Source organism: Penicillium pulvis, assembly GCF_028828015.1.
Source record: "Penicillium pulvis strain IBT 33274 chromosome Unknown contig_23_segment0_segment0, whole genome shotgun sequence".
Classification (NCBI taxonomy): Eukaryota; Fungi; Ascomycota; class Eurotiomycetes; order Eurotiales; family Aspergillaceae; genus Penicillium; species Penicillium pulvis.
In genome coordinates, this window is record NW_026643075.1 from 3,182,110 (window position 1) to 3,203,002 (window position 20,893).

At 49.0% G+C, this 20,893-nt stretch overlaps 10 protein-coding genes across 10 annotated transcripts; 5 read left to right on the forward strand and 5 right to left on the reverse strand.

The window, feature by feature from the left end:
- Positions 1-61: 61 nt before the first annotated feature.
- On the reverse strand, positions 62-1,834 carry N7503_005465 (uncharacterized protein; the record flags this gene model as incomplete). Its single annotated transcript, XM_057065012.1, has 1 exon — positions 62-1,834. The coding sequence occupies one exon, from the start codon at positions 1,832-1,834 to the stop codon at positions 62-64; it is 1,773 nt and encodes a 590-aa protein (XP_056922755.1).
- A 1,188-nt stretch (positions 1,835-3,022) lies between these two features.
- On the forward strand, positions 3,023-5,688 carry N7503_005466 (uncharacterized protein; the record flags this gene model as incomplete). Its single annotated transcript, XM_057065013.1, has 3 exons — positions 3,023-3,682; positions 3,735-4,388; positions 4,441-5,688. The coding sequence occupies 3 exons, from the start codon at positions 3,023-3,025 to the stop codon at positions 5,686-5,688; spliced, it is 2,562 nt and encodes an 853-aa protein (XP_056922756.1).
- A 524-nt stretch (positions 5,689-6,212) lies between these two features.
- Positions 6,213-7,197, forward strand: N7503_005467 (putative TFIID and and SAGA complex TAF10 subunit; the record flags this gene model as incomplete). The annotated part of the gene is made up of 2 exons (XM_057065014.1): positions 6,213-6,578; positions 6,738-7,197. Coding segments are annotated over 2 exons (810 nt in total), but the record flags the coding sequence as incomplete, so codon positions are not given.
- A 662-nt stretch (positions 7,198-7,859) lies between these two features.
- Positions 7,860-8,417, reverse strand: N7503_005468 (mitochondrial 37S ribosomal protein uS19m; the record flags this gene model as incomplete). Its single annotated transcript, XM_057065015.1, has 4 exons — positions 7,860-7,902; positions 7,996-8,178; positions 8,297-8,312; positions 8,375-8,417. 4 exons carry the CDS (start codon positions 8,415-8,417, stop codon positions 7,860-7,862), a joined length of 285 nt encoding a protein of 94 aa, XP_056922758.1.
- A 324-nt stretch (positions 8,418-8,741) lies between these two features.
- N7503_005469 (2EXR domain-containing protein) lies at positions 8,742-9,992 on the forward strand (the record flags this gene model as incomplete). Its single annotated transcript, XM_057065016.1, has 1 exon — positions 8,742-9,992. One exon carries the CDS (start codon positions 8,742-8,744, stop codon positions 9,990-9,992), a length of 1,251 nt encoding a protein of 416 aa, XP_056922759.1.
- Positions 9,993-10,286: 294 nt separating this feature from the next.
- Positions 10,287-11,839, reverse strand: N7503_005470 (inositol polyphosphate multikinase; the record flags this gene model as incomplete). The annotated part of the gene is made up of 2 exons (XM_057065017.1): positions 10,287-11,538; positions 11,715-11,839. 2 exons carry the CDS (start codon positions 11,837-11,839, stop codon positions 10,287-10,289), a joined length of 1,377 nt encoding a protein of 458 aa, XP_056922760.1.
- A 713-nt stretch (positions 11,840-12,552) lies between these two features.
- Positions 12,553-12,876, reverse strand: N7503_005471 (uncharacterized protein; the record flags this gene model as incomplete). The annotated part of the gene is made up of 1 exon (XM_057065018.1): positions 12,553-12,876. The coding sequence occupies one exon, from the start codon at positions 12,874-12,876 to the stop codon at positions 12,553-12,555; it is 324 nt and encodes a 107-aa protein (XP_056922761.1).
- A 1,076-nt stretch (positions 12,877-13,952) lies between these two features.
- On the reverse strand, positions 13,953-15,452 carry N7503_005472 (mannitol dehydrogenase family protein; the record flags this gene model as incomplete). The annotated part of the gene is made up of 1 exon (XM_057065019.1): positions 13,953-15,452. One exon carries the CDS (start codon positions 15,450-15,452, stop codon positions 13,953-13,955), a length of 1,500 nt encoding a protein of 499 aa, XP_056922762.1.
- A 2,548-nt stretch (positions 15,453-18,000) lies between these two features.
- N7503_005473 (GNAT family N-acetyltransferase) lies at positions 18,001-18,720 on the forward strand (the record flags this gene model as incomplete). Its single annotated transcript, XM_057065020.1, has 1 exon — positions 18,001-18,720. The coding sequence occupies one exon, from the start codon at positions 18,001-18,003 to the stop codon at positions 18,718-18,720; it is 720 nt and encodes a 239-aa protein (XP_056922763.1).
- A 442-nt stretch (positions 18,721-19,162) lies between these two features.
- N7503_005474 (RNA recognition motif domain-containing protein) lies at positions 19,163-19,740 on the forward strand (the record flags this gene model as incomplete). The annotated part of the gene is made up of 4 exons (XM_057065021.1): positions 19,163-19,185; positions 19,239-19,311; positions 19,396-19,502; positions 19,566-19,740. 4 exons carry the CDS (start codon positions 19,163-19,165, stop codon positions 19,738-19,740), a joined length of 378 nt encoding a protein of 125 aa, XP_056922764.1.
- Positions 19,741-20,893: the final 1,153 nt, after the last annotated feature.

Below are 20,893 nucleotides of genomic sequence, written 5' to 3' on the forward strand. Positions count from 1 at the left end.
AATTGAAGAAAGGTGGACAAGAATGTTACGATCTGGGTGATCAACGCGAGCGAGATTGATATCACACACTTTCGCGGATCTTGACAGGTTGTAAATGACTATGAAGCCGCCACTCATCAGGCTCCGCTTCAGGAGCCGACGACTCGGCGAAAGAGCCTCTTCCTTGAGTGGTCGGCTGGTTATACTCCATTTCCGAATTTTGCTGGCCCATTTCCCAGCTTCCCAATCGCTCCTGCCCACGGACGATCACACCTCCGGCAGCACCCCCATCATCCTGTTCCATGTCGGCAGTCTTGCCAGTCCCCCAGATGGGATTACGGAAAGAAATATCTGCATCGCTAGCAAGCTTGCTGGTTCCCTTAAATCCTCCAATGCTCGGTTTGTGACCACCTTCATGACCTCCTCCGCGCTTACGCAACCCGCAAATGAAGAATCCAACCACAGCTAGCAATCCAATCACAACCAGCGTGACGACCGCTCCGATGACACCGGCTACTGCGGGTGCCATGCCTTTCTTCTGGTTGGCGGAACTATCGCGGTCCTGTGCCCCTGCACAGAATACGGAGCTCGCATTGCACCGCAGACACCACTCCTCAATTGATTGAACGGAAAAGGTCTCAATTTCAGTTTGAAAATCTGTCCAGGGGATGTAGGTTTGGCTGGGCCCATGTCCAAAAACTGGGAATGAAACAAATTCCGTGGAAGTGTCTGTGCCGTTGTGCAAGAAGAACCGCACGTACATTTCACTACTGTCTGGGTAGCTATCATCATCCGCATCGGTGCCAAAACTGTAAAGCTCAAAGACCAACGAAGCGCCTCGAACAGGACGAGAGTAGAAGTTGGACTGCTGTTCGCTGGCTAGGCCTACCAGTGAAGCCAAAGCCACAGCAGGCTCATCACCACCAAAGAGCAACGTCATTTGTGGACCGGTCCCATCCATCATATATGTATTGAATGAATTCAAAATGCTGGATGCGAGTGTTTGACCTGCAATGGGACTGACGGTACCAATGGTGGATCCGCTCAAGGTCGAAGCGTCCTGTCCATTGGTAGCATAGGTGAACTGATCCGCCAAGGACCGCGCCCGGATCAGATCATCACCAAAGAGATGGTCTATTGTAGTACTGTTGTGCAAGACCTCATATTCTAGATAGTCTGCAATACTAACAGCGTTGGCATAAGTCGCCGTTGACTCATCAAAGACCCCAGAAAGCACTTGATGCAGGAGTTTTTCGTAGAACACTTCCGTATCCTGAGTAATTATTGCTGCCTCTTCGCTGTTGAGGTACTCGGAAACTGCAGCCTGATACATGCTGCAGCTTGATTGGCCAGCTACAAGCAAGGATCCTGGGTCAGATTCGCCAAGTGTAACAATCCTGGGGAACTGATATCCGTCCAATGGTGCCGAAAAAGTAGTTCCGTTCGCCGTCTCATCCGTAGTGTTCATACCCTCATCGCCAAGAGGCGGGTAAAGCCCAAGCATGAATGCCTGCGCTGAGGCGATGACATTTTGCTCAGTCGTCGAGAGCACCTCCAAGTTCTGCGACATCAGATAAGATGCAGATATAGACTGAATTGCGAACTCGGTCGCATTGGTGCTCCCAGCCGACGACACATAGCGGTCCCGGAATGCTGTTCCAGCGGCAGCAAGCTGATTGGCTCCGTAATCCGACAAGCCTGCTGCATGTTGTTCAAACAGTGCCTCCGGGGTACTATCTCCATAGAGAGTATATGCGAACACGCTCCAGACCTTCTCGGTATATTCAGCACTGGTAAGAGCAGGGCCCTGGAGAACCAGAGCCACAAGCACGAGGAATTGGCAATTTTTGAGCATGTTGATATTCAAGCCCCTCGATTGTATTTGACCTGCTCCAAACGCCGGTTGATGTAGTAATGTCTGCCAATAGAGGAACAGGTAGTTGTCCCGAAAACGAATCCAAAGTATAAAGGAGCCCGGGGGAGCTACTGAAATAAAAGCAAGCCATTGCCAAAACTTGGATGGACTCTAGGGTAGGTTGCACGGGCTAGACCCCTGGACCAAGCTCTATGGATTCAAGAATATCATGGAAATCCTTCCAAAAAGAGGCCGTTTTCGGAAGCTGGCGGTGTTTGGGGCGCAAACCTTTTTGGGGGGCGCAGCGGATCAATTAAGCAACGAGGTATGATAGAGTTTCGGCAAATTTGCTACATGAGCCTGGTATCTTTTGACAGGAACTCTGATCCGATATCCCGAGGCAATCAAGTAGCACTCCAATTCCACTCAAAACTCCCGATGCCCAATGTCCGAGATGTTAGCGCTAGGGATGTGCTTGAGGTAGTTGTCTTAGACCCCAGTGGAAATATTTCAGATTTCGTTATTTATTCTTCTCTTTTTGCAAAGTCGAGTTCCAATGTTCCAATGTTTCGTGGTTGAGGTGTGGTTCGAAGGTTACACGCAGACCATTTCGAGGTCGATGACGCGCACAAATTTTCCTTCATATCCAAGGATAGCTGCCAGGGACAGTGGGTCAGCCCTATCCCATTCTTGGTATCGCATCATGGTAATATCAGCATGTTGTGATGAGAAGTTTTCTGATCCTATGTCAAACATGACGTCGAGAAAATCGTTGACGGCCTGAGGTGTGATTCAGGCAAAAGTCCGGGGTCAATGCCTAGTCCGGGGTTAGTGCATTAGCCACCCAATGACAACGCATACCACGAATTTTTGTTGGAACTGTTCAAATTCATAGCAAATGGAGCGGTGCTATGTGAAATTTGAGATAATAGTCTTAAATGAAGCAATAGAAGTGCATTCAATCTGTATGTGCTAGTGAAAAATTTCATTTACTGTACGACAGTGAGGCGTATTATTTGGCGGTCATGGAACTGACCAATGAATACCAGGCCCCACCGGCAGAAAATCCCTGCGGCTAACAAAGACCAATTCTCCCTCCTTCAAAGCCCTACAAATGCGCCCTACCCCTAAGCCCTCATTTCTGCTCTTGGAAAGTTGATGGTCAACCCCCTCCCTTTTCACGCCCAGATGGTCGAAACTCGAGGCTCCCGACCATCCTTTGATGGTTCTGTGGAGTTACCCTCTTTTGGTCCTGTTGATGGCGAACTTGGTGAGTCTGAAATCGAACACCCCGTCAAAGCTTGTCCCCATCCCGCCTCAATCCCAAGTCGCCGCTCAGCCCCCCTCACAGCATATCGAATACCTTTCTTGACTGACGTAGATCCTTTTCAATCGATCGCAGACCAGAAATTCTCGCACCCTCTAGAAGAGGACGAGGAACATGGCTCCCCACCCGCGGCGAAAAAGCGCCGGACCGACTCTGCCTCTGGCGACATCTCCTTCCATGATTCTTTCGCCGACCACCAGCACGGAGCTGGCCATAAAATTGAAGAAGAACTTGCGACGGCGCTTGGAGAAGGGATTGTAGATACACTGGAGCCGACGGATCACACGCAGATTAACCACAACCAGCCGGACGCCACCCGCGAAGAGGACCCTAACCTCAACCCTGATGTCGCGTCCATCATCTCAGAAATAATGGACCATACCGATCGTCAGGAGCATACTGTTGCGATGGGTCCTCAGGAAGTCGGCCCATCGGGTGAATTCCCCGGTGCCAAAGGCTACGCGTTCCTCAAGGCCAACTCTCACTTGAAGATTCAAAGTTTGCCCATTTTGGATAACCTGGTAAATTCTGCACCGTCGGTTTGGGCTTTTCAGTTGCTAAATATCCTCACAGTCAACCCAAATTCTTTCGTTCCTATCCAAGAACAGCTATCAAGATTTGACGGCCATGATTTCGGAGCCAGATTCGGAGAATGGCCAAGCCTATGCAACCATGCGCTCCCTCTTTGATCACACCAAAAGGGTTTACTCTGTAAAACACTCGTTTCTCCAGTTATCCGACCTCGAAATTACGGATTCCTCCCAGGTCGATGTCATTCGCAAGGCCAACCTCGCCTCTTTCGTGTCCAGTATCTTTGGTTCTCAGGAAATTGGGTTCGCTGAGCTGAATGAACATTTCCTGAGCGTGTTCATGTCCGATGGTGGGAGGTTATTGAAGGTTCAAGCTGCCTTGTACCTGGAACTAAAGACCCAGGCGTTCATCGCCGCGATGAATAACAAATCGCGCACCCGGACAAATCTCTTGTATGAGCTGTTTCCCGATGATATGGAGCGGCGATTGCTGGAGCGACGCCCAGGCAGCAAGCAATTGGCCCCAAGTGAAACAGATTTCGTCAATCGACTTGCCTCTCGCCGTGACCATCTTCTCCATGATATTAACAACGAGGAGGCAATGAAGAGCCTCCCAGACAAGTACCAATGGGAAGACTTCCTGCGCGATCTGAGTTCTTTCATCTCTAAGAACTTTGATACTCTTAATACCCAGCCGGTTGGTTTGCACCCCATTCTGTATCATCTGATTATACGCTAACAACTTCCAGGGCAAGAAACCGGTAAAGGGACGACAGCCATCAAGTTCAAACGGCGATGCGCAAGAATCTCCGAGTACCACCCACCAAGGCCAATTTGCTGTCACTCAGCCTGTCGAGGTACCAGTTGATCGAAACATGCACGGTGATCTCGTGGCTCGTGCCGCTCGTGCCGCGCAAATTGCTCTGCAGGGTCATGGTCTTCGGCGCTCACAACAGCAGTCCCAGCTGCAGCACCAACACCAACAGCAGCAACCGCAATCCCAAGCCAGCCCATCTCCATCTCATCAGCCTATACAGGTGCAACAACAACAACAGCAGCAGCAGCAGCAGCAGCAGCAGCAACAACCACAACATACCCCTCAGCCCGATAATCAATATCTTCATGGTTACACTGCTGCTCAGCAACCTGGACAAATTGCCCAGCAACAGTATCACAGCCCGACACCTCCTGGTGGATATCAACAACCACCTGGTAGTTTGACATTCCAGCAAAGCCCACTACAAACCAATTTCCAGCAATACACCCCCAATGCAGCCCAGACCATGCAAGCGCGAGCAAATGGAATGTCTGGAAACCATGGCTATATGCCTGGGATACCTCATTACACCCAGTCACAGCCCACCCAAGTGCTTTATGAGCGTGCCCGGATGGCCGCTTCTGCTAAGTCTTCCCCAACCAGCCGCAAGTCTGGTCTACCCAGTCAGCGCCGACCCTGGACCACTGATGAAGAGAGTGCGCTCATGGCTGGACTGGATCGGGTAAAAGGCCCTCACTGGAGTCAGATCCTCGCCATGTTTGGCCCTGGTGGAACTATTAGTGAGGCTTTGAAGGACCGAAACCAGGTTCAACTTAAGGACAAGGCTCGTAACTTAAAGCTTTTCTTCTTGAAGAGTGGGATTGAAGTACCTTATTACCTGAAATTTGTCACTGGTGAGCTGAAAACCCGTGCCCCGGCACAGGCTGCCAAGCGAGAGGCTCGGGAGAGACAAAAGAAGCAGGGCGAGGAAGACAAGGCTCACGTTGAAGGCATCAAGGGCATGATGGCCTTGGCTGGAGCCCATGCCTCACCTGTCGGTGGTCATGAGATGTCTGCATCGCCAAGTCTGCCCCCAGATGCCAACAGTCAGGCAGTCTTTGATCAGACCGCTGAGCAGAATCTGATGCAAACACTGAGCCAGGAGGTTCACGGTAGTCAATACCAGCACCCTCAACCGACTCAGGACCACATTGATCCACACATGCAGCTGGGCCAGTGAACAACAAAGTTTGTTGCATCTGCGAATCATGATAGTATTGTGATATTTGACGATCTGCTTCCGGTCTGATGCCCTTTTATCGTTTGAGCGAATATCACAAAAAGGTGTTTGTAACTTGTTTTTTTTTTTTTGCACTTTCTTTCTCTTCTTCTCAATTACACACTGTATCACTGTACTATGGGGTTGCACAATTGAGGATTTTTGTGGATTTTGGAGCATGAAGATGTATGAGGCATAAGTTGGAGCTGAGCTTAGGGGTTTGTCTATTTCTTTTTTCTTCTTTGCTTTTTGAATGTACGAGTACATATCTGGGTAGCTATGAAATTCAGACGACTGAATAGAAACTCTTCAATCTTGGAAATCATTCGTGAAATGGTGCATCGATCATGAATACTACAGTAATTCTTCAGCTCCGCTATCACATGTGGCCCGTGCACCCGTTCTCCGCCCGCGTCTCACTGGCTCTTTCATCCGTGAATGCATAGAATCTCCAACACCCCGGGATCCCGAGTTCACTGCCATTGATTGGTCTCACCAACCCCTGGTCCCCTGCAGCCTATTCGTTTTCAGAGGGTCAACCCTCCTATGACTGCCCAAGATGGCTGACACTCAACCCTCCCCCCTCTCAGCAACCTTCGAACGGGTCACAAGAGCCGCCTGCTCCTTCGTCCACCGCACCACCAGAGACAGCTGACTCTGCCATCAAACCCGATCCTGACCTTGACGCTTCCATCGAACAAGATATCGACATGAACGCCGACCAGAACGCGTCCGGCACTGCCGATGAGAATGCGCCTGACCTTGACACACTGGCTGCTGCACCGCCACCAACCAAGAAGGAGACTAGTTTGCGTGAATTCTTGGGAAAGATGGATGACTATGCCCCTATTGTATGTGGATGCACCCCTCTCCCTTCCGCTGTGGTGCAATCTCAATCTTCTTCTGTGATGCCTTCGCGGCTTGACCTTGAAATAGCGATTATCACCTATGCACATGATATTGCTTAAGAGAGAGAGGAGAAACATCAAAGCTAACCTATTTCCTCTCAGATTCCTGATGCCGTAACGGCTCACTACCTTACTCTTGCTGGTCTTCCACCCCCCGGCACAGGGCCCAACCAAACACCCCCTCACCTCGCCCGCCTCCTCGCGCTGGCCACGCAGAAGTTCGTCTCTGACATTGCCGCCGACTCATATCAATTCGCACGTATCCGTGCCTCAAACAGCTCATCTGCCAACAATCCGATGGGCAGTCTGAACGCAGCTTCCGGTCTTGGCGCCCCTGCCGGCATGGGCGCCGCGCCGGGTGGTGCAGCTGGAGGTGATAACAAGGGTGGCAAGGGCAACACTCACCTTGGAATCCAACGTCCAGGTTTTGGAGGTGGTGGTTCCGGTGGGTCTGGACAGGGACGGACCGTCTTGACAATGGAGGATCTCGGTATGGCTGTTTCAGAATATGGCGTTACTGTCAAACGCGGAGAGTTTTACCGGTGAGTGTACTACGTGGATGGAGAATAAAGGTCATCTGAAGACCTTGCTCTGCGTCTCGTTCCTTTTCACGTTTATTTGGTGGGCTTTTACTTTCTGGCGCTGGGCGTACACGTTGATACCCGATGGGTGCGGGATGGATATCCCAAGCATTTCAATGGTTCGGAGTGGGTTTTAGAATGAAAAACAATGCTACCATACCTTCCGAAATGACTAGACTTCTGTGTCTGAGCAATCATTTCTTAGTTCCCACCTTGCGCTAAAAGTATGGTATAGGATTGGAAGAGGATGTAGCAGTCAAGAATTCGGTTTTCATCATCAATTTTTGATGTTTGCAGTGTGGAAATAGCCTAATGGCCCCCCAAAATGTTAAAACAATTTATGAATGATATTGATATTGATATTGAACAAGTTCCATGGTTAAACTCCATCCCACACATATAGCTAATGTCACAAGGGAACCACTGATGTATCTGTACATGGGCCACAAGGCCAAACCAAAAGAAATAATCCCGCTTGGTACGGGACAAGGGAATTCCAAGATTTTATTCCAATCTCGTGAAAAAAAAAAAGACGCAATTCGAGGCGAGGTGTTCGAAGGGATTCGAGATGGGAAAAGGGTAGTCCGCCGGAAGGAAAAGAGGTCTTCAACTATCCGGATCGAAGCGCAGTCACGCTTTTCGTCTATTTGTTCTTGGACTGCTTGTATGTGAAACGCTTGCGGGTTCTGTATCCGTAGGTTAGCATCGTGGCAGCATAGCCAACACCAACATGGAATCGGTGTCCTCAACTCGGGTCCTTCAATGGAGGGAAGACATACGCAACATATTCACCGAGCTTACGTCCGACCATCTCCTCGGTGATTGCAATTTCCTGGTAGGTCTTGCCGTTGTGGACTGCAAAGCGCAAACCGACGAAGTTGGGCAGGATGGTTGCGCCACGCTTTGTCGTGCGGATTGGGGGAGTGTTCGGGGGAGGAGGGAGGACCCGGGGGAGAGGGAGACTAGAAGACAGTCCGTGTTAGTTACGGTTTTCATCCTGCTTCCGACCGTCTTGTAGAGCTTGCTACTTGTTTCCTGGCGGGAGACGGGGTGTATGGACTTGAAGCGGGTTGGACGTACGGGACGATGTTCGGGCCTGGCTGGGAGTTAGCAATTGCATGATAAAGGAGGTAGTAAGTTTGAGCAAGTTTTTCTTACCTTTCCAGACCGACCGGCCTAGCAGGGCTCGTGTGGGAAACATGATGTGGCGGACGATCGGAGGAGGTTCGTAGTGAAGCCGCGAAAGTTGAAAAAGATCGGGGTTGGATTAGGTCAGCGGATGATCAGCGCAAACATGCAATACAACATGCTGCTCCTCTTCTACTGCATGAGTACCTGAAACCCCTTTCTTGCTTTATTCCTAGTAGTCTCTTCAGTCTCACCAAGAAAATTAGTATTTGAAACTTACCCCAATAGTCTTCTTCATTTAACTTGCTTCTCCGCTCTCAACATCTCATACCACATATACAGTTTACTCCTGATCATCATCATCATCATCATCATCATCATCATCATCATCATCATCATGCGCGATCAGGCTATCGTGCCACAGCAACCCCATCTGGAGATCTTCAATTCTCTACAAGAGGGGCCCCGTGAAGACCGACAATTTTATCTTTTCCCGCTTCTTCCCACGGAGATTCGTTATACCATATGGGAGTATGCTCTGCAACATCGACGGATCATCCGTATCAACTTCATGATACTAGACGAAGCGAAGTTCAATGATGGACCAATGCTTAGATACAACGAGTCCTGCGCCACTGCTTTGTATGGGTTCCAGATCTTTAACAAGCTGTTCCGAGTCAACAGCGAGTCCAGGAAAATTGCACGGGCGTTTTATCGAGTTCAATTCCCCTGCCTATTTCAGAATGTCCTCGGCGACATGGTACCACGCACTTGCTACATCAACCCAGAATACGATACTCTTCAGTTCGATGTCAAAAAACCCTTCCCATGGGCTTTCATTGATTTCCTGTACCTGCTAAAGAAGGATTACGACCCCCTCCATATCGGGCTCCTGAGCTTAGCACTGGACAAGCCTTCTCTGTTGAACATCCAGCTCTTCATCACACAAGAGTATTCAAGGAACTCATCCCTGGAAGCCATGCCGGATCTCCTAGAAACTATCATCCAGCTTCGAGAACTTTATTTTGTTGGCACACAATCGGCTCGCCAGATCTTCAACAGCACGGTTCCTGCATGTGACTGGCCACACTTTAATCGCGCATTGCCCATCAAAGCGGCTACCTGTAACTTTACACTCCTCCCCCGAGATCCGCGTTCAATTCACCAAGACCTATCCAATTTGTATTTGGGCGAAAACCCTCGCGACATGGTGGACGCTTGGCGGGAAATCCTACGGGTAATGAAAACATGGCCCGCCAAGATCAACTACCAATTTCTACTAGCTTTTCACCCCCCAAGTCAAGTCCAGATATCCAATCGTGAGAATGCAGCTGAATGGCTGCGTAGTGAGGATGAAGAATGGCGAGGCGAATGGCGACTGGGCAGTGAGATACGAAATGGAAATTGGGCTCTGAGGTACTGGGAGTATACAGACCGAATCGACGAATGCGAGATTGGCGCTCTTCATGAAAGAAATCATGGTGAGAATCTTGAAAAAGCTGTCAAACCTGCCTTTGGGTTCTGGTTGTTTCAGCTCAAAACGATATGTAATTGGCCAGATGATCCGGATGGTGAAATTTTTGAGTGGCCTGAAGTCTGTTCGCTGGCTGAGGAGTGGCCAGCTCTTGCATTGTCTTCTCTCCCATGATCTACTTGCGTGTCGCATCCACCGGTGTAGGTAGCTTGAAATTGCTAATTGGAGGGTCAATTTATTGTTGCATAGCATGAATTGCTTCAATACCTTCGAGTGCCGGTCTTTAGGAAACATTTGACAACTACAGTATATCTGCATATACGCAAGAATAATTGGAGATGGAAACATAGAACAGCTATGTTTGGCTAGTTCCCGGATTTAAATATGCTAGCTAAATCGCTTCGAACATGCGAAGACTCCAACGGTCGCCTGCGACCAGTTGAGTCCCATGATATATCTATACAGTCGTCACTCGGCAAGTTCCTCCATGATCTTGATCAAGCTGCGAAGCCCCTTGAGCATATTCTCATCGGGACCTTCACCGGGTGTCCATTTCGCATGTGCGAAGTCAATCACCCGCAGATCATGGACCTTCGGTGTGTCTTCATCGTCCTCATCATCATCTAGATCTATTTCCGGCATTTGGGCCGTTTGAGGATCGATGCTGATATTGATTGCTTTTTGAGGCATTCCGTCGCCAAGTCGCACATCAACCAGTTCAAATGCTTCTTCGGAGATTTCGAAATCGACCTCTTCGTCATCCTCTTCTTCCTCTTCCTGGTCCCGAGGCTGCTCAGAGAGTCTTTTCTCCTCCTCCAAAGCAACTTCCATCGCCTCGGGATCTGCCTCGTAGACCACCAACACACTGGACGAATACATGCGACTTTCTTCAGACTCGAGAACTTCCTGGACGTTTTTCAATTCTTCCACAATTCTTCTCGCGATCATTTTCGACCGGTCCACTGAGCCAGCTTTAGCACCAGCCAGGAAGGTTTCAAATCCTTCCTTAACATTCCCTTCGTTGAAGGATCGGCCATACCACTTGTCATAGCGTCGATACCCATTCGTCTCGATAACCTCTCCTTTCTCCCCCTCAGCACCCTCATACTTAGTAGCGTACGGGTTGGTCCGAGCGCCTTCGTCTAACTCCCCATCTTGGCCCGTCCAGACCTTCATCCCCGCAATACGGAATCCCAAACTCGAGCTCGTAGTCTCTTTCGACACCGCATCCAGCTTCGACCGCTTCGCAGGCGGTGCATCGTCAGCCCATAACCTCTCTCCAAGCTTAACGTCCAACACATTCGGTCGTCGAAATCCACATGCCACATTTTCCAACACAATCGACAGACCGGTCTCCAATTTTTTCCCCTCTGATGGAACCCAAGGTTTTTCAGTCGAAACTCCAGCACCTTTCACCCCTTCAAGTGGCACGGCAGCCGCCGAAGCAGCGATAGCAGGCAGCGCGGGTGTCGCAGATTCAGCCGGACAAGCGGGATCCGTCGGAGGGTTTCCAAGTGCAGGTAGGAATACAGCGCCGGACTGCTGCGCCGCGGCGATCGCGAATGGTTGTTGCTGCTCAGCTGAAGAGAGCGAACCGACGAACAGGGGCATGAATTCGCGGAATTCAGGATGGAGGGCGCTGGACTCGTAGAACTCGACTTCTTGTTTTGTGCAGGGTTTGACGATCAACGACCCCGAGAGGGTCCGGCGGACACCTTCGCTGTGGGGATCCATGAAGAGATTAGCTTGGTCGCAAATTCCGAGGTAATGAGAGAAGGTAGAGCGGTAGGTGGATAATGTATCCTTAGGAATTCCCCCTCTCACGCGTGAGCGACCGCCTGGGCGCGTAGCTTTGTGTCGCGTGGGGAATTTTAAGCTTGGTGGGGCGACACTTACTGTCCCGCAGCGACATGGTCGAAAGGTACCAGGTCATCGCTGCCTAGTAGGGGAGTCTTTCGATCGTCTTGTTTCGGGGGCATGTTGGTGGGAGGTCTCGTGCGGCTGTTGCCTTCGTTGCTCATTGCATGCCGGATGACTCAACAGAACGTAGCAATCTGCGGTAGGCGGGAGATGAACAAAACAATGGGTTGGATTGATATGATGAGTTAGGACAGATAGGAAACAAAGCTTTAAGAGAAATGATTTCAGGAGAAGCTGGCCGGATACACTAATGACGGCCCGTGAAACCCCAGTGCAGGGGCCAACCTTATTACCGGCTTTTGTGGAAGTTTGTCAGCCCTACAGCTATACGGAACGCTTTCCTTGAATCCGGTTGGAAATGCTATATCAATGAAATCATATTTCATTTTTAATTTAGTCTAGCAGGAATCTTGAAGCGGTGATTGGTGGTAGATTGTTTCCGCATATCCGAACAATTTCTCCACCCGATAGGTATCACATGTTTCTATATAGATAGATGCATGACAACCCCAGGCTCTTAAGGAAGCCTTGGAATATAGGCTAATATAGAATCACCGAATCCCCGTGGAAAGGGTATGATTGTAAGATTCCGTGACAGCATGATAAACGCGTGGACAACCCTGAACCGTCATAGGACCACTCCATTGATGATTGAACTATTTCAAGTACATAAAGACGTCACATATACTTGACTGCAACAGATTGATCCCAAATTATACTACTGCCTAGGTAGCCCCCTGATCTGAGATAGTACGGACAGCGTTTACCACTCTGCTTGAGACTCCTCCTCATCGGCAGCATCTTCCCCGCGATCCTACCAGGGGCCTGAGCCGAAGGAATCAGTACCATCAACAGCATCGTCTGCTCGCTTCTTCCAGTCACCCGAGCCGAAGGATTCAGTACCATCAGCAACATCCTCTCCATGCTTCTTCCAGTCGCCAGAGCCGAAGGAATCAGTACCATCAACAGCATCGTCTGCTCGCTTCTTCCAGTCACCCGAGCCGAAGGATTCAGTACCATCGGCAACAGCCTCCGATCGAGCAATTATAGAATTGCCGTAAGACCCTTCAGGCGTTGGGAGAGCACTAATGCTCCCCGACAGGTAGGCAACTAGGGCTAGGTTCGCAAGGACCTTCATTTTGATATGTTTATGCCGATGCTATTTTATGTGAGTGCAAATCCAGTATAGCTGAAATAGAGAAAACGTACTGTCTTGGTTGAAGGTAGGAAAGGTGTGTGGAATGTGAGGATCTTGAGTTGTCTGAGATGGACTTTTCTGGGGATTGGCTTCGAATTTATATGCCGTCGGCATCGAGCACCTCAATACAATTGGTCATGTTAGTCATATTGGCTAATCCTTGGAGTGGAAGCCCATGCTCAATTCCTTGTCAGCATCGACAACCGGGCAGCTAACCCATGTCCTCCCTTCTGCAAAGAGCTCAATTCAGGACGAGTCAGTTTCTGCAACACGGCTTGGAACTGTCAGCACTAGAGTATCTAAGAATGCCACTTTACCACTATGCAATGACTTGTGACCAAGACAGTGTGGATGGCAAGCAATTACATGCAGTTACCCCTCTCGAAGGATCACTTGAGTCCGGAGCCGGCGAGAAAAGACGCAGGATTGACCTCGGGAGACTTATGATCATCATGGACCCAGCTGACAGCATTGGATCTTGGAGGAAGGTGGATAGCGTCTTCCATCTGCACTGATAAACAAGAAACTCACCGCCCTGTAAAGCGGTCTAGAAATCCTAAATATAACGAGGCTAACCCTGTCGATCACGGAATGACCCCGCCATCAACCTGCATGTAGGCTGCTCACTGTGTATACACACGATAGTAATATGGGACGCCTTAATATACCTCTTGCCTCTTTTAGCTTTGTTTACCTAGAACTACATCGACACTGAGAATAGAAACACCCAGCTGGTATAAAAAAACATTGTGCTATAAACGTCAAGGGTGGAGATGGAAGAAAAGAGGGGCAGAAACAGTTCAGTACACAAGAGAAATCTCCATTACAGCCTTGACCTCAACATTCAATACGTCGATGCTCCAATAAAATCCTTAAATCTATCACAGTCGACTTTTCTCTATCATGTCTCGCCTTTTCGTTAATTCACACCCTTATGACGTATGCCTTAAAACATTAAAACGCAATTGCTGCCAGGCGTAGGTACTTCATCAAAGCAGCAACTCAAGATATGGCATCTAGTCAATGTACTTGGGAAGTGACTTCAAGACACCGTCCCGGGCAATTTCCTCCAGAGCGATAGTTATGGTTTCAATGAAGCGCTTGTCGGAGCGCAGGTCCTCACCGAAGAGATTTTTGATGTTGAGCAATTCCATGGGGTTGGTACCTCCATTGCGAGCCCGGGTCTGGATCTCCTCAAGCATGGGGTCCTGAACATCGATCTTGTTGCCGTTGTCATCCACACCATTGATGTAGTGGAACCAGGTGGCGGCGGTGAAACAAAGACGACGGAAAGGTCCAGTCACCCAAATAGCCTCAGCAATGGTGGGCATAATGAACTGGGGGATCTTACCAGTACCACCGCCGCAAATACGGGGCAACTGGTCCATGATGGTGGGGTTGGAGAATCGCTCCACGAGCGTTTTGCAGTAGTCGTCGATACTGACGCCTTCGATTTCGGGGAGGGTAGGCTTTGTCTCCTCCTGCATCAACTGCCAAATAAATTTATTGAATAGCGGGTCCTGCATGACCTCATGGACGTATTTGTACCCTGCTAGTTGGCCACCGTAGGCAATAATGGCGTGACTGCCATTAAGCAGACGTAGCTTGTGTTTCTCAAACTCTTCAACATTCTTAACATTCTTGACAATTTGCACTCCGACCTTTTCGAATGGTGGGCGACCGTCACTGAAGTGGTCCTCGATGACCCACTGCATGAAAGGTTCGGTGACAATGGGCCATGCATCCTCAATGCCAAATTCCTGTGCAAGAGATACCTTATCGGCGGGGGAGGTCTGTGGGGTGATACGGTCCACCATGGCGTTGGGAAAGTGGGCCTTGGTGTTGATCCACTCCGCGAGCTCGGGGTTGCGGACACGGGCAAAGGAGACTAGCATATGGCGGGTAATAGCGCCATTACCCTGCATATTATCACAGGACATAACTGTGAAAGGGTTCAGTCCTTGCTGGCGACGGCGGTCCATGGCATGGTAGAGGAAGCCAAAAGTGGTCTTTGGGGCATTATTGGCAGGGTCGAGGTCGTGCTGGATATCGGGGTTCTCGGTCTGAAGCTCGTGGGTATTCTCATTGTAGTAATATCCGCTCTCGGTGATAGTAAGCGACACAATATGGGTATCGGGGTGCGCCATCTTAGCAATGACAGCCTCGCGGTTATCGGGAGCGAAGAGGAAGGAGTTAATACTGCCCATCACTTTGGCAACGCTACCCTTGGCGGACCGCTCAATAGCAGTATAGAGGTGGTCCTGCCCACCTAAGGCGTCACGCATGCCTACGTCCCAAGGCTGCAAGCCAACTCCGCAAATGGCGTAGTCGGTAACGCCATGATGCTGCATAAGCTGATCAACGTAGACAGCCAGGTGAGCTCGGTGGAAGCCACCGACACCAATGTGGACGATTCCCTCCTTGACGGCGTCGCCACGCGAGTAGGAAGGGAATTGAACTGGCGCCGCAGCGCAGATCTGGGGCAGGTTCTTCTGGTTGAGCTTCAAGGGAGCCATTGTGAGAGTGATGTACACAGATTGAAGAAAAAAAATTTGCGAGGAGAGAAAGTGGAATAAATATTATTAAATGGTCGCAAGCAGCTCTTTACTGTGTACGTCAACCGCCACCCGCCGGGTTTGGAAAAATTGGAGAATAGTCCACATCATGTGGTGGAATACTGTGGGGGCCCCATCAGAACGAATTAGATATGTATTCGTGTCACCGCTAACTACAGAAAGCTGTCTATCGCATCACGCGGAAGTTCTATTATTTCAACGACCGAGTCTCGAATTATCAATGCAGGGAGCAATGATCAGCAAGAAAAAATAATTCTGCACACATGAGAGCTTCCAGAATCTGATGATCATGTGCACCTGCGGTTCTAGAACCCTTCCACAGCTCGAGGTCTCTAGGTTAAAAGATCCTCCAAATCAAGAGCGACAAAAGTTTGAAAGCAATCTAAAAGAGGTATATCCGGCAATTGAGTTTCCCTTGATCTAGCCAAGACTGGAAACGGGCGGGGAGCTTCTCCATTTTACAGTACGCAACAATGAATACCACAGCTCTGTCTTATCTTTACTGTACCGTACCATAGCACGTGCTATTTGATTACGAATAGCGAAGGCAAAAAACCATACTCACGTAATAAAACCTATATGGTATGCAGATAAAATACCTGATTACCATGGTTTACCAAGCGATATGACAGGGAAAAGTGGGGCTGGAGGGGCAGTGAACTCCGGGCCGGGGCAGCTCAATCAGGAGATCCCGAAGAGCTTCCCTGCCGAAGCAACAGGGCTATCTTGGCCACTGGGCATCAGTCATTAGTCACGCTTCTGATCAGCGCGTGATTACACGTGCTGATACATACTCTGTCTACTGAGCTCTCTCTTAAAAGCGGCATCCCAGATAAGAAATGTCTCAAAGGTGCCCCGCTCGACGTTAAACTGCATACCACCACATCTTGCATCCAGGAGATCTGAACGCTTATTCGCCTTCGTGTTCTAATTCGTTCGCTTTATTTTGCCATCGCGTCACATCTTAATATCTTGCTGAAAAATTGTGCAAGCGCTCCTTGACCTTATAGTCCATGCAATGCATTAAGTAGTACTTGTTGATTTCCTGTACAATGCACTTCTAACCCCTCTTTTTTTTTACGAAACTGGATTGCACATGAATCAGCTAAAACGTAATACCGTGTTTAGAAGCCTGGCATGGATTTTGAAATCGACTGAACCCAAATTGAGTGAATCAATATGTCTCAGTCGCTTGCCCCATAGTATCCTTGGCTGAGGCGAAGTGAAATATGCCACCAAGGGCAAGTGCTTCGTAGTACCAACAACAGCATGCAAATTCTCGAACTATCCTCTGGTTCCTCGCCCCCAATGTAATCTATGATGGCCCTTCCGTTTTTGTATCTGCTCTTGAGCCAGAACGGTCAAATCCAGCCAAAGATATACCTATTTGACCACCTGCATGGAAAGAGAGTACCAGAGAGAAACATCAGTACTTCCCTCATAGCCAGTGATAAGCGTTTGCAAGCTTATCATCGCGTTACAAAGTACTAAAAGGATTATTTGTATTGTGGATGGCTGGGGAACATTCTTCTCGTGGCGAAGTATAACATTTTGTATCTACATATCAGGTCAACATGCTGTCAGATCAATGTTATTTCCCAAGGTCTTGTCTACTTCAAGCAATTGCCAAGTAGAAGCCTGTTCTGCTCCTGCCTAAAATCCCAATGCTTAGACTCCTTATCCTATCATAAATTTATTCGATTGGCAGACCACCGAGTTTCGTGTACGAGAATGACCGATGATTTCGCATCAGGATCAATGCCCACGGGAATTCTTGAAGATGCCTCAGATGACGTGCATACAGCTCTGTCAGATTTTCCAAGTCAAACATTGAATGGGTATATTCTCAAGTACGACGGTATAGTGTGTTGCCCTTTCGGGCCACAATTTCCGCCAAGAGCGGGAAGTGATCTATATCAGTGCATATGGCATAGTATCGGACAGATTCAGACCGTCAGCTGATACTTACCTTGCATGAAGGCGCATAACGAGGGGATCAATAGTGGAGATCAGGCTTACAAACACCTCCTTCTATTGGAGTTATTAGCAATACGAGAGTTGGCTTCAACTTGCATGTCTTGGTTTAAGAATCAGGAACCGATGTAGATTGTTGACCTGCTGGCTTTCTGCCGGCAAAATAAACGCCACGGTTCTATGCAATGTAACATCAAGATGAGCTTCTTTACGCTAATGAACTAGATAATGAGCTGATGCCACGTGCTAGATCTCATGAGTACTGTGGAGATTAATGTACCGGTTAAAAGTCATATTGCTACAGACTTGCTCTTCGTCTAACGTGGGCAGCATCTGAACTAGTGGGGAAATCGACTAACTCGATTAGAGCAGATTGAACAGGGGTACAAATTACCTAGGCTTATCTTCCATTTGCCCCTATGTCTGCCATTCTTACATACCCTACTCGACTCCTCCTGCCCCATTAAAAAATTACTTCTCGGGGCCCATTATCTACCCGGGAAGCCCCGACACAATGGGATTCACCCTTCGGCGAACAAACGGCAACGACCTCACAGAGCTTCTACAGATTCACTCCGCCGCGTTCAAGACAGACCAATTCTTGAACTTCATGCTTCATGGCAAACCAGAAGGCACACGTGAGAGTCTCATGGAGCGGTCAATCAAGGCCTGGCTTGATGATCCGACATCTTCAATGGTCACAGCAGTTAGAGACGATGGTGTGATCGTTGGATGGGCATGCTGGCTGAGAAAGGAAAACGAGAAGCCGGAGAGTGCCACATCGATTAATATGGCAGACACCAATGCGAAAGAGGCACCAACGTCTATGAAGGGCGCGGAGAACAGTGCTCCGTATGCAAGGTCAATCACAAAGTCGGTACCATCACCGGCTTCACAGGATGATGCACCAGACACACCGACTCGAGTCGTCGGTCGCCAGATGCGTAGTGACTCGATGAAATGGGAAGCACACTTTATGCAGGGAGCAAGATACCTGATTCTCCAAGCTCTTGCGGTTAGTCCCAACGATCAATGCCAGGGCATAGGGTCTCAACTTGTAAAGTGGGGCGTGGAAAGAGCCGATGAAGAGAGAATTGCATGCTGGTGTCATGCATCGCCAGCTGGTAACCAGCTGTATCTGAAGAGTGGGTTTCAAGAGCTCGGGAGTGACAAATACGATCTAGGGGAGTTTGGGAAATATGTATTTCGGTACATGGTATATGGGGAACAATGAGGCTAAAGAGCAAGGACAAGATCCCTGAATAGAATCGCGATCAAAAGCATCAAGATGACCCCACTTGCCCCCACCAGGTAGACCACGTGGCCACACAGATGATCATGGTGATTTTGAAAGGATCGGCATCTCGAATCTGTAAAGAACAATTCAGGGACGAAGTCAAGAATAGCCCTGGAAATCCTAAAAGAGACAAGTGTCCACAGTGATCGACAAATATCATTGATGCACTGGAGTCTAGCGAGAACTTCGAAACCACGGTCCCATGACCCCTCACTTGTGATTGGTCAGCTGTTTGCATCACACATTCAAACAAATATGAGTACCTAAGTTTTCTTAGCGGGGTAATTTTCTCAACCTTGGATTTCTGCCCTTATTGGTAACATCTCCTTTCAACCTCTCTCATCCATTTTTTCTCTTCAAACTTATCACAACCTTCACCATGTCTGCTAAAGTTTACGTTGGGTATGTTCTTCGACACTTCAAATCGACTTGAAATTTGCTAACATCTCTTTTAGAAACCTTTCTTGGTCCACCACTGACGACAGCCTCCAGCAGGCTTTCGGCCAGTTCGGTCAGATCGTCGATGCCGTACGCATACCTTTTTTTTTTTTATCCCCCAGTTCACTTTTGAGTGACTAGTAAATCAAACATGTCTTCTAACACGTCGATCAGATTGTCATGCGCGACCGTGAGACCGGCCGCTCCCGCGGTTTCGGTTTCGTTACCTACTCTTCCTCCGAGGAGGCTGAGGCTGCTATCGCTGGCCTGAACGAGCAGGAGTACGTGTCATACCTTTGAGAACTCCTGAACCAAACATTTACTGATTTTATCTCGCGTTACAGCCTCGACGGCCGTAGCATCAAGGTCAACCTTGCTCAGGCTCGTGGCTCCGGTGGTGGTGGCCGTGGCGGCTTCGGCGGCGGCGGTTACGGCGGCGGCCAGGGTGGCTACGGTGGTGGCTACCAGCAGCAGGGTGGTTACGGCGGCCAGCAGGGCGGTTACCAGGGCGGTTACTAAAGATTCTCTGCTTTAAGACAGCGAGGGGCAGGAATGGTGAAAAGGGTGTGAGCCGGAAGAATTAGCAAGCGGTCACAGTGCAAGGGCTGGATCTCGATCTCTCCTCCCTTTTTTTTTTTCTCAGCGAAAGGACAGTCATGGCTATTTTCAATACCCTCGCCGGCACCGACGGGATTTCGTTTTAATTTCAAATACCAAAATGTGTCAGCCCGTGATCTTTAAAAACTTGAAACATGAGGGGCAACACTCGTGAAAAATGCAGCCATACCGGCGCCTTGATATTATAAACCCCCTGATGACTTCGTCTTCACCCTTGCGGAGGTTTACCAATCGGGTCGTAAGAACCCCTCTTGCTCTGCAATCATCCCCACCGGCAACGAGGGGCACGGCCGAGCACGGTGCAAAGCCACAAACGCCACAATGGATTCGCGATAATCAATCTGCACCATTTTAGGCACATTCAGAGATAATCAATCCTGATCAATCCTACCCCTGAAGTTTATTTTCCACACTCTGAACTCCACCTTTAACCTCACATCGCTTCCCATGCATACCTAACACAGCTTCACTAAATACCCTCTGCCACTTTGGGCTTGTTTACAGTGCCTGGCCATGAAACATTAAATTTCTAGCTGGTCTTGTCCAACTTTATTACAAATGAACGTTGACTGACTTTTAATATTGAGTTTCCATGGTCTTTAACCAGACCAGCCCGTAGAAAAACACCATGAACCTCCTGCTGGCCACTAGCGTCTTCGCATTCTCGTTGAAAGCTCGCATACTATTTCTCCATAGCCAAATAGATCACTCCAACCAAAGCCCCATCATTGAGATGGGTATTCGAAGAAACCTGGAGATGTTCCCAGCAGCTGCGTAGGTAAGCGAGTGATCATGTAGGGACCATATACGTATTTCAATTATTGGACGACGCTTGTATAGACCATCGACCGTGTAAGATTAAGGAATACCACTTCCAACCGGGTGACAGGTCTAAGTTAACATTATCTCCCGGGCTCCTGTTTCATGAACAGGGAAGCTATTGAGAATGGTGACTGCAGATCTGGCGCTGCGGAAGTAACCACAAAGCTTTGCTTGTCATGTATATAACCTGATTCTCCAATATCATTCATTGGGTCAAAATAAATGCTCAAAT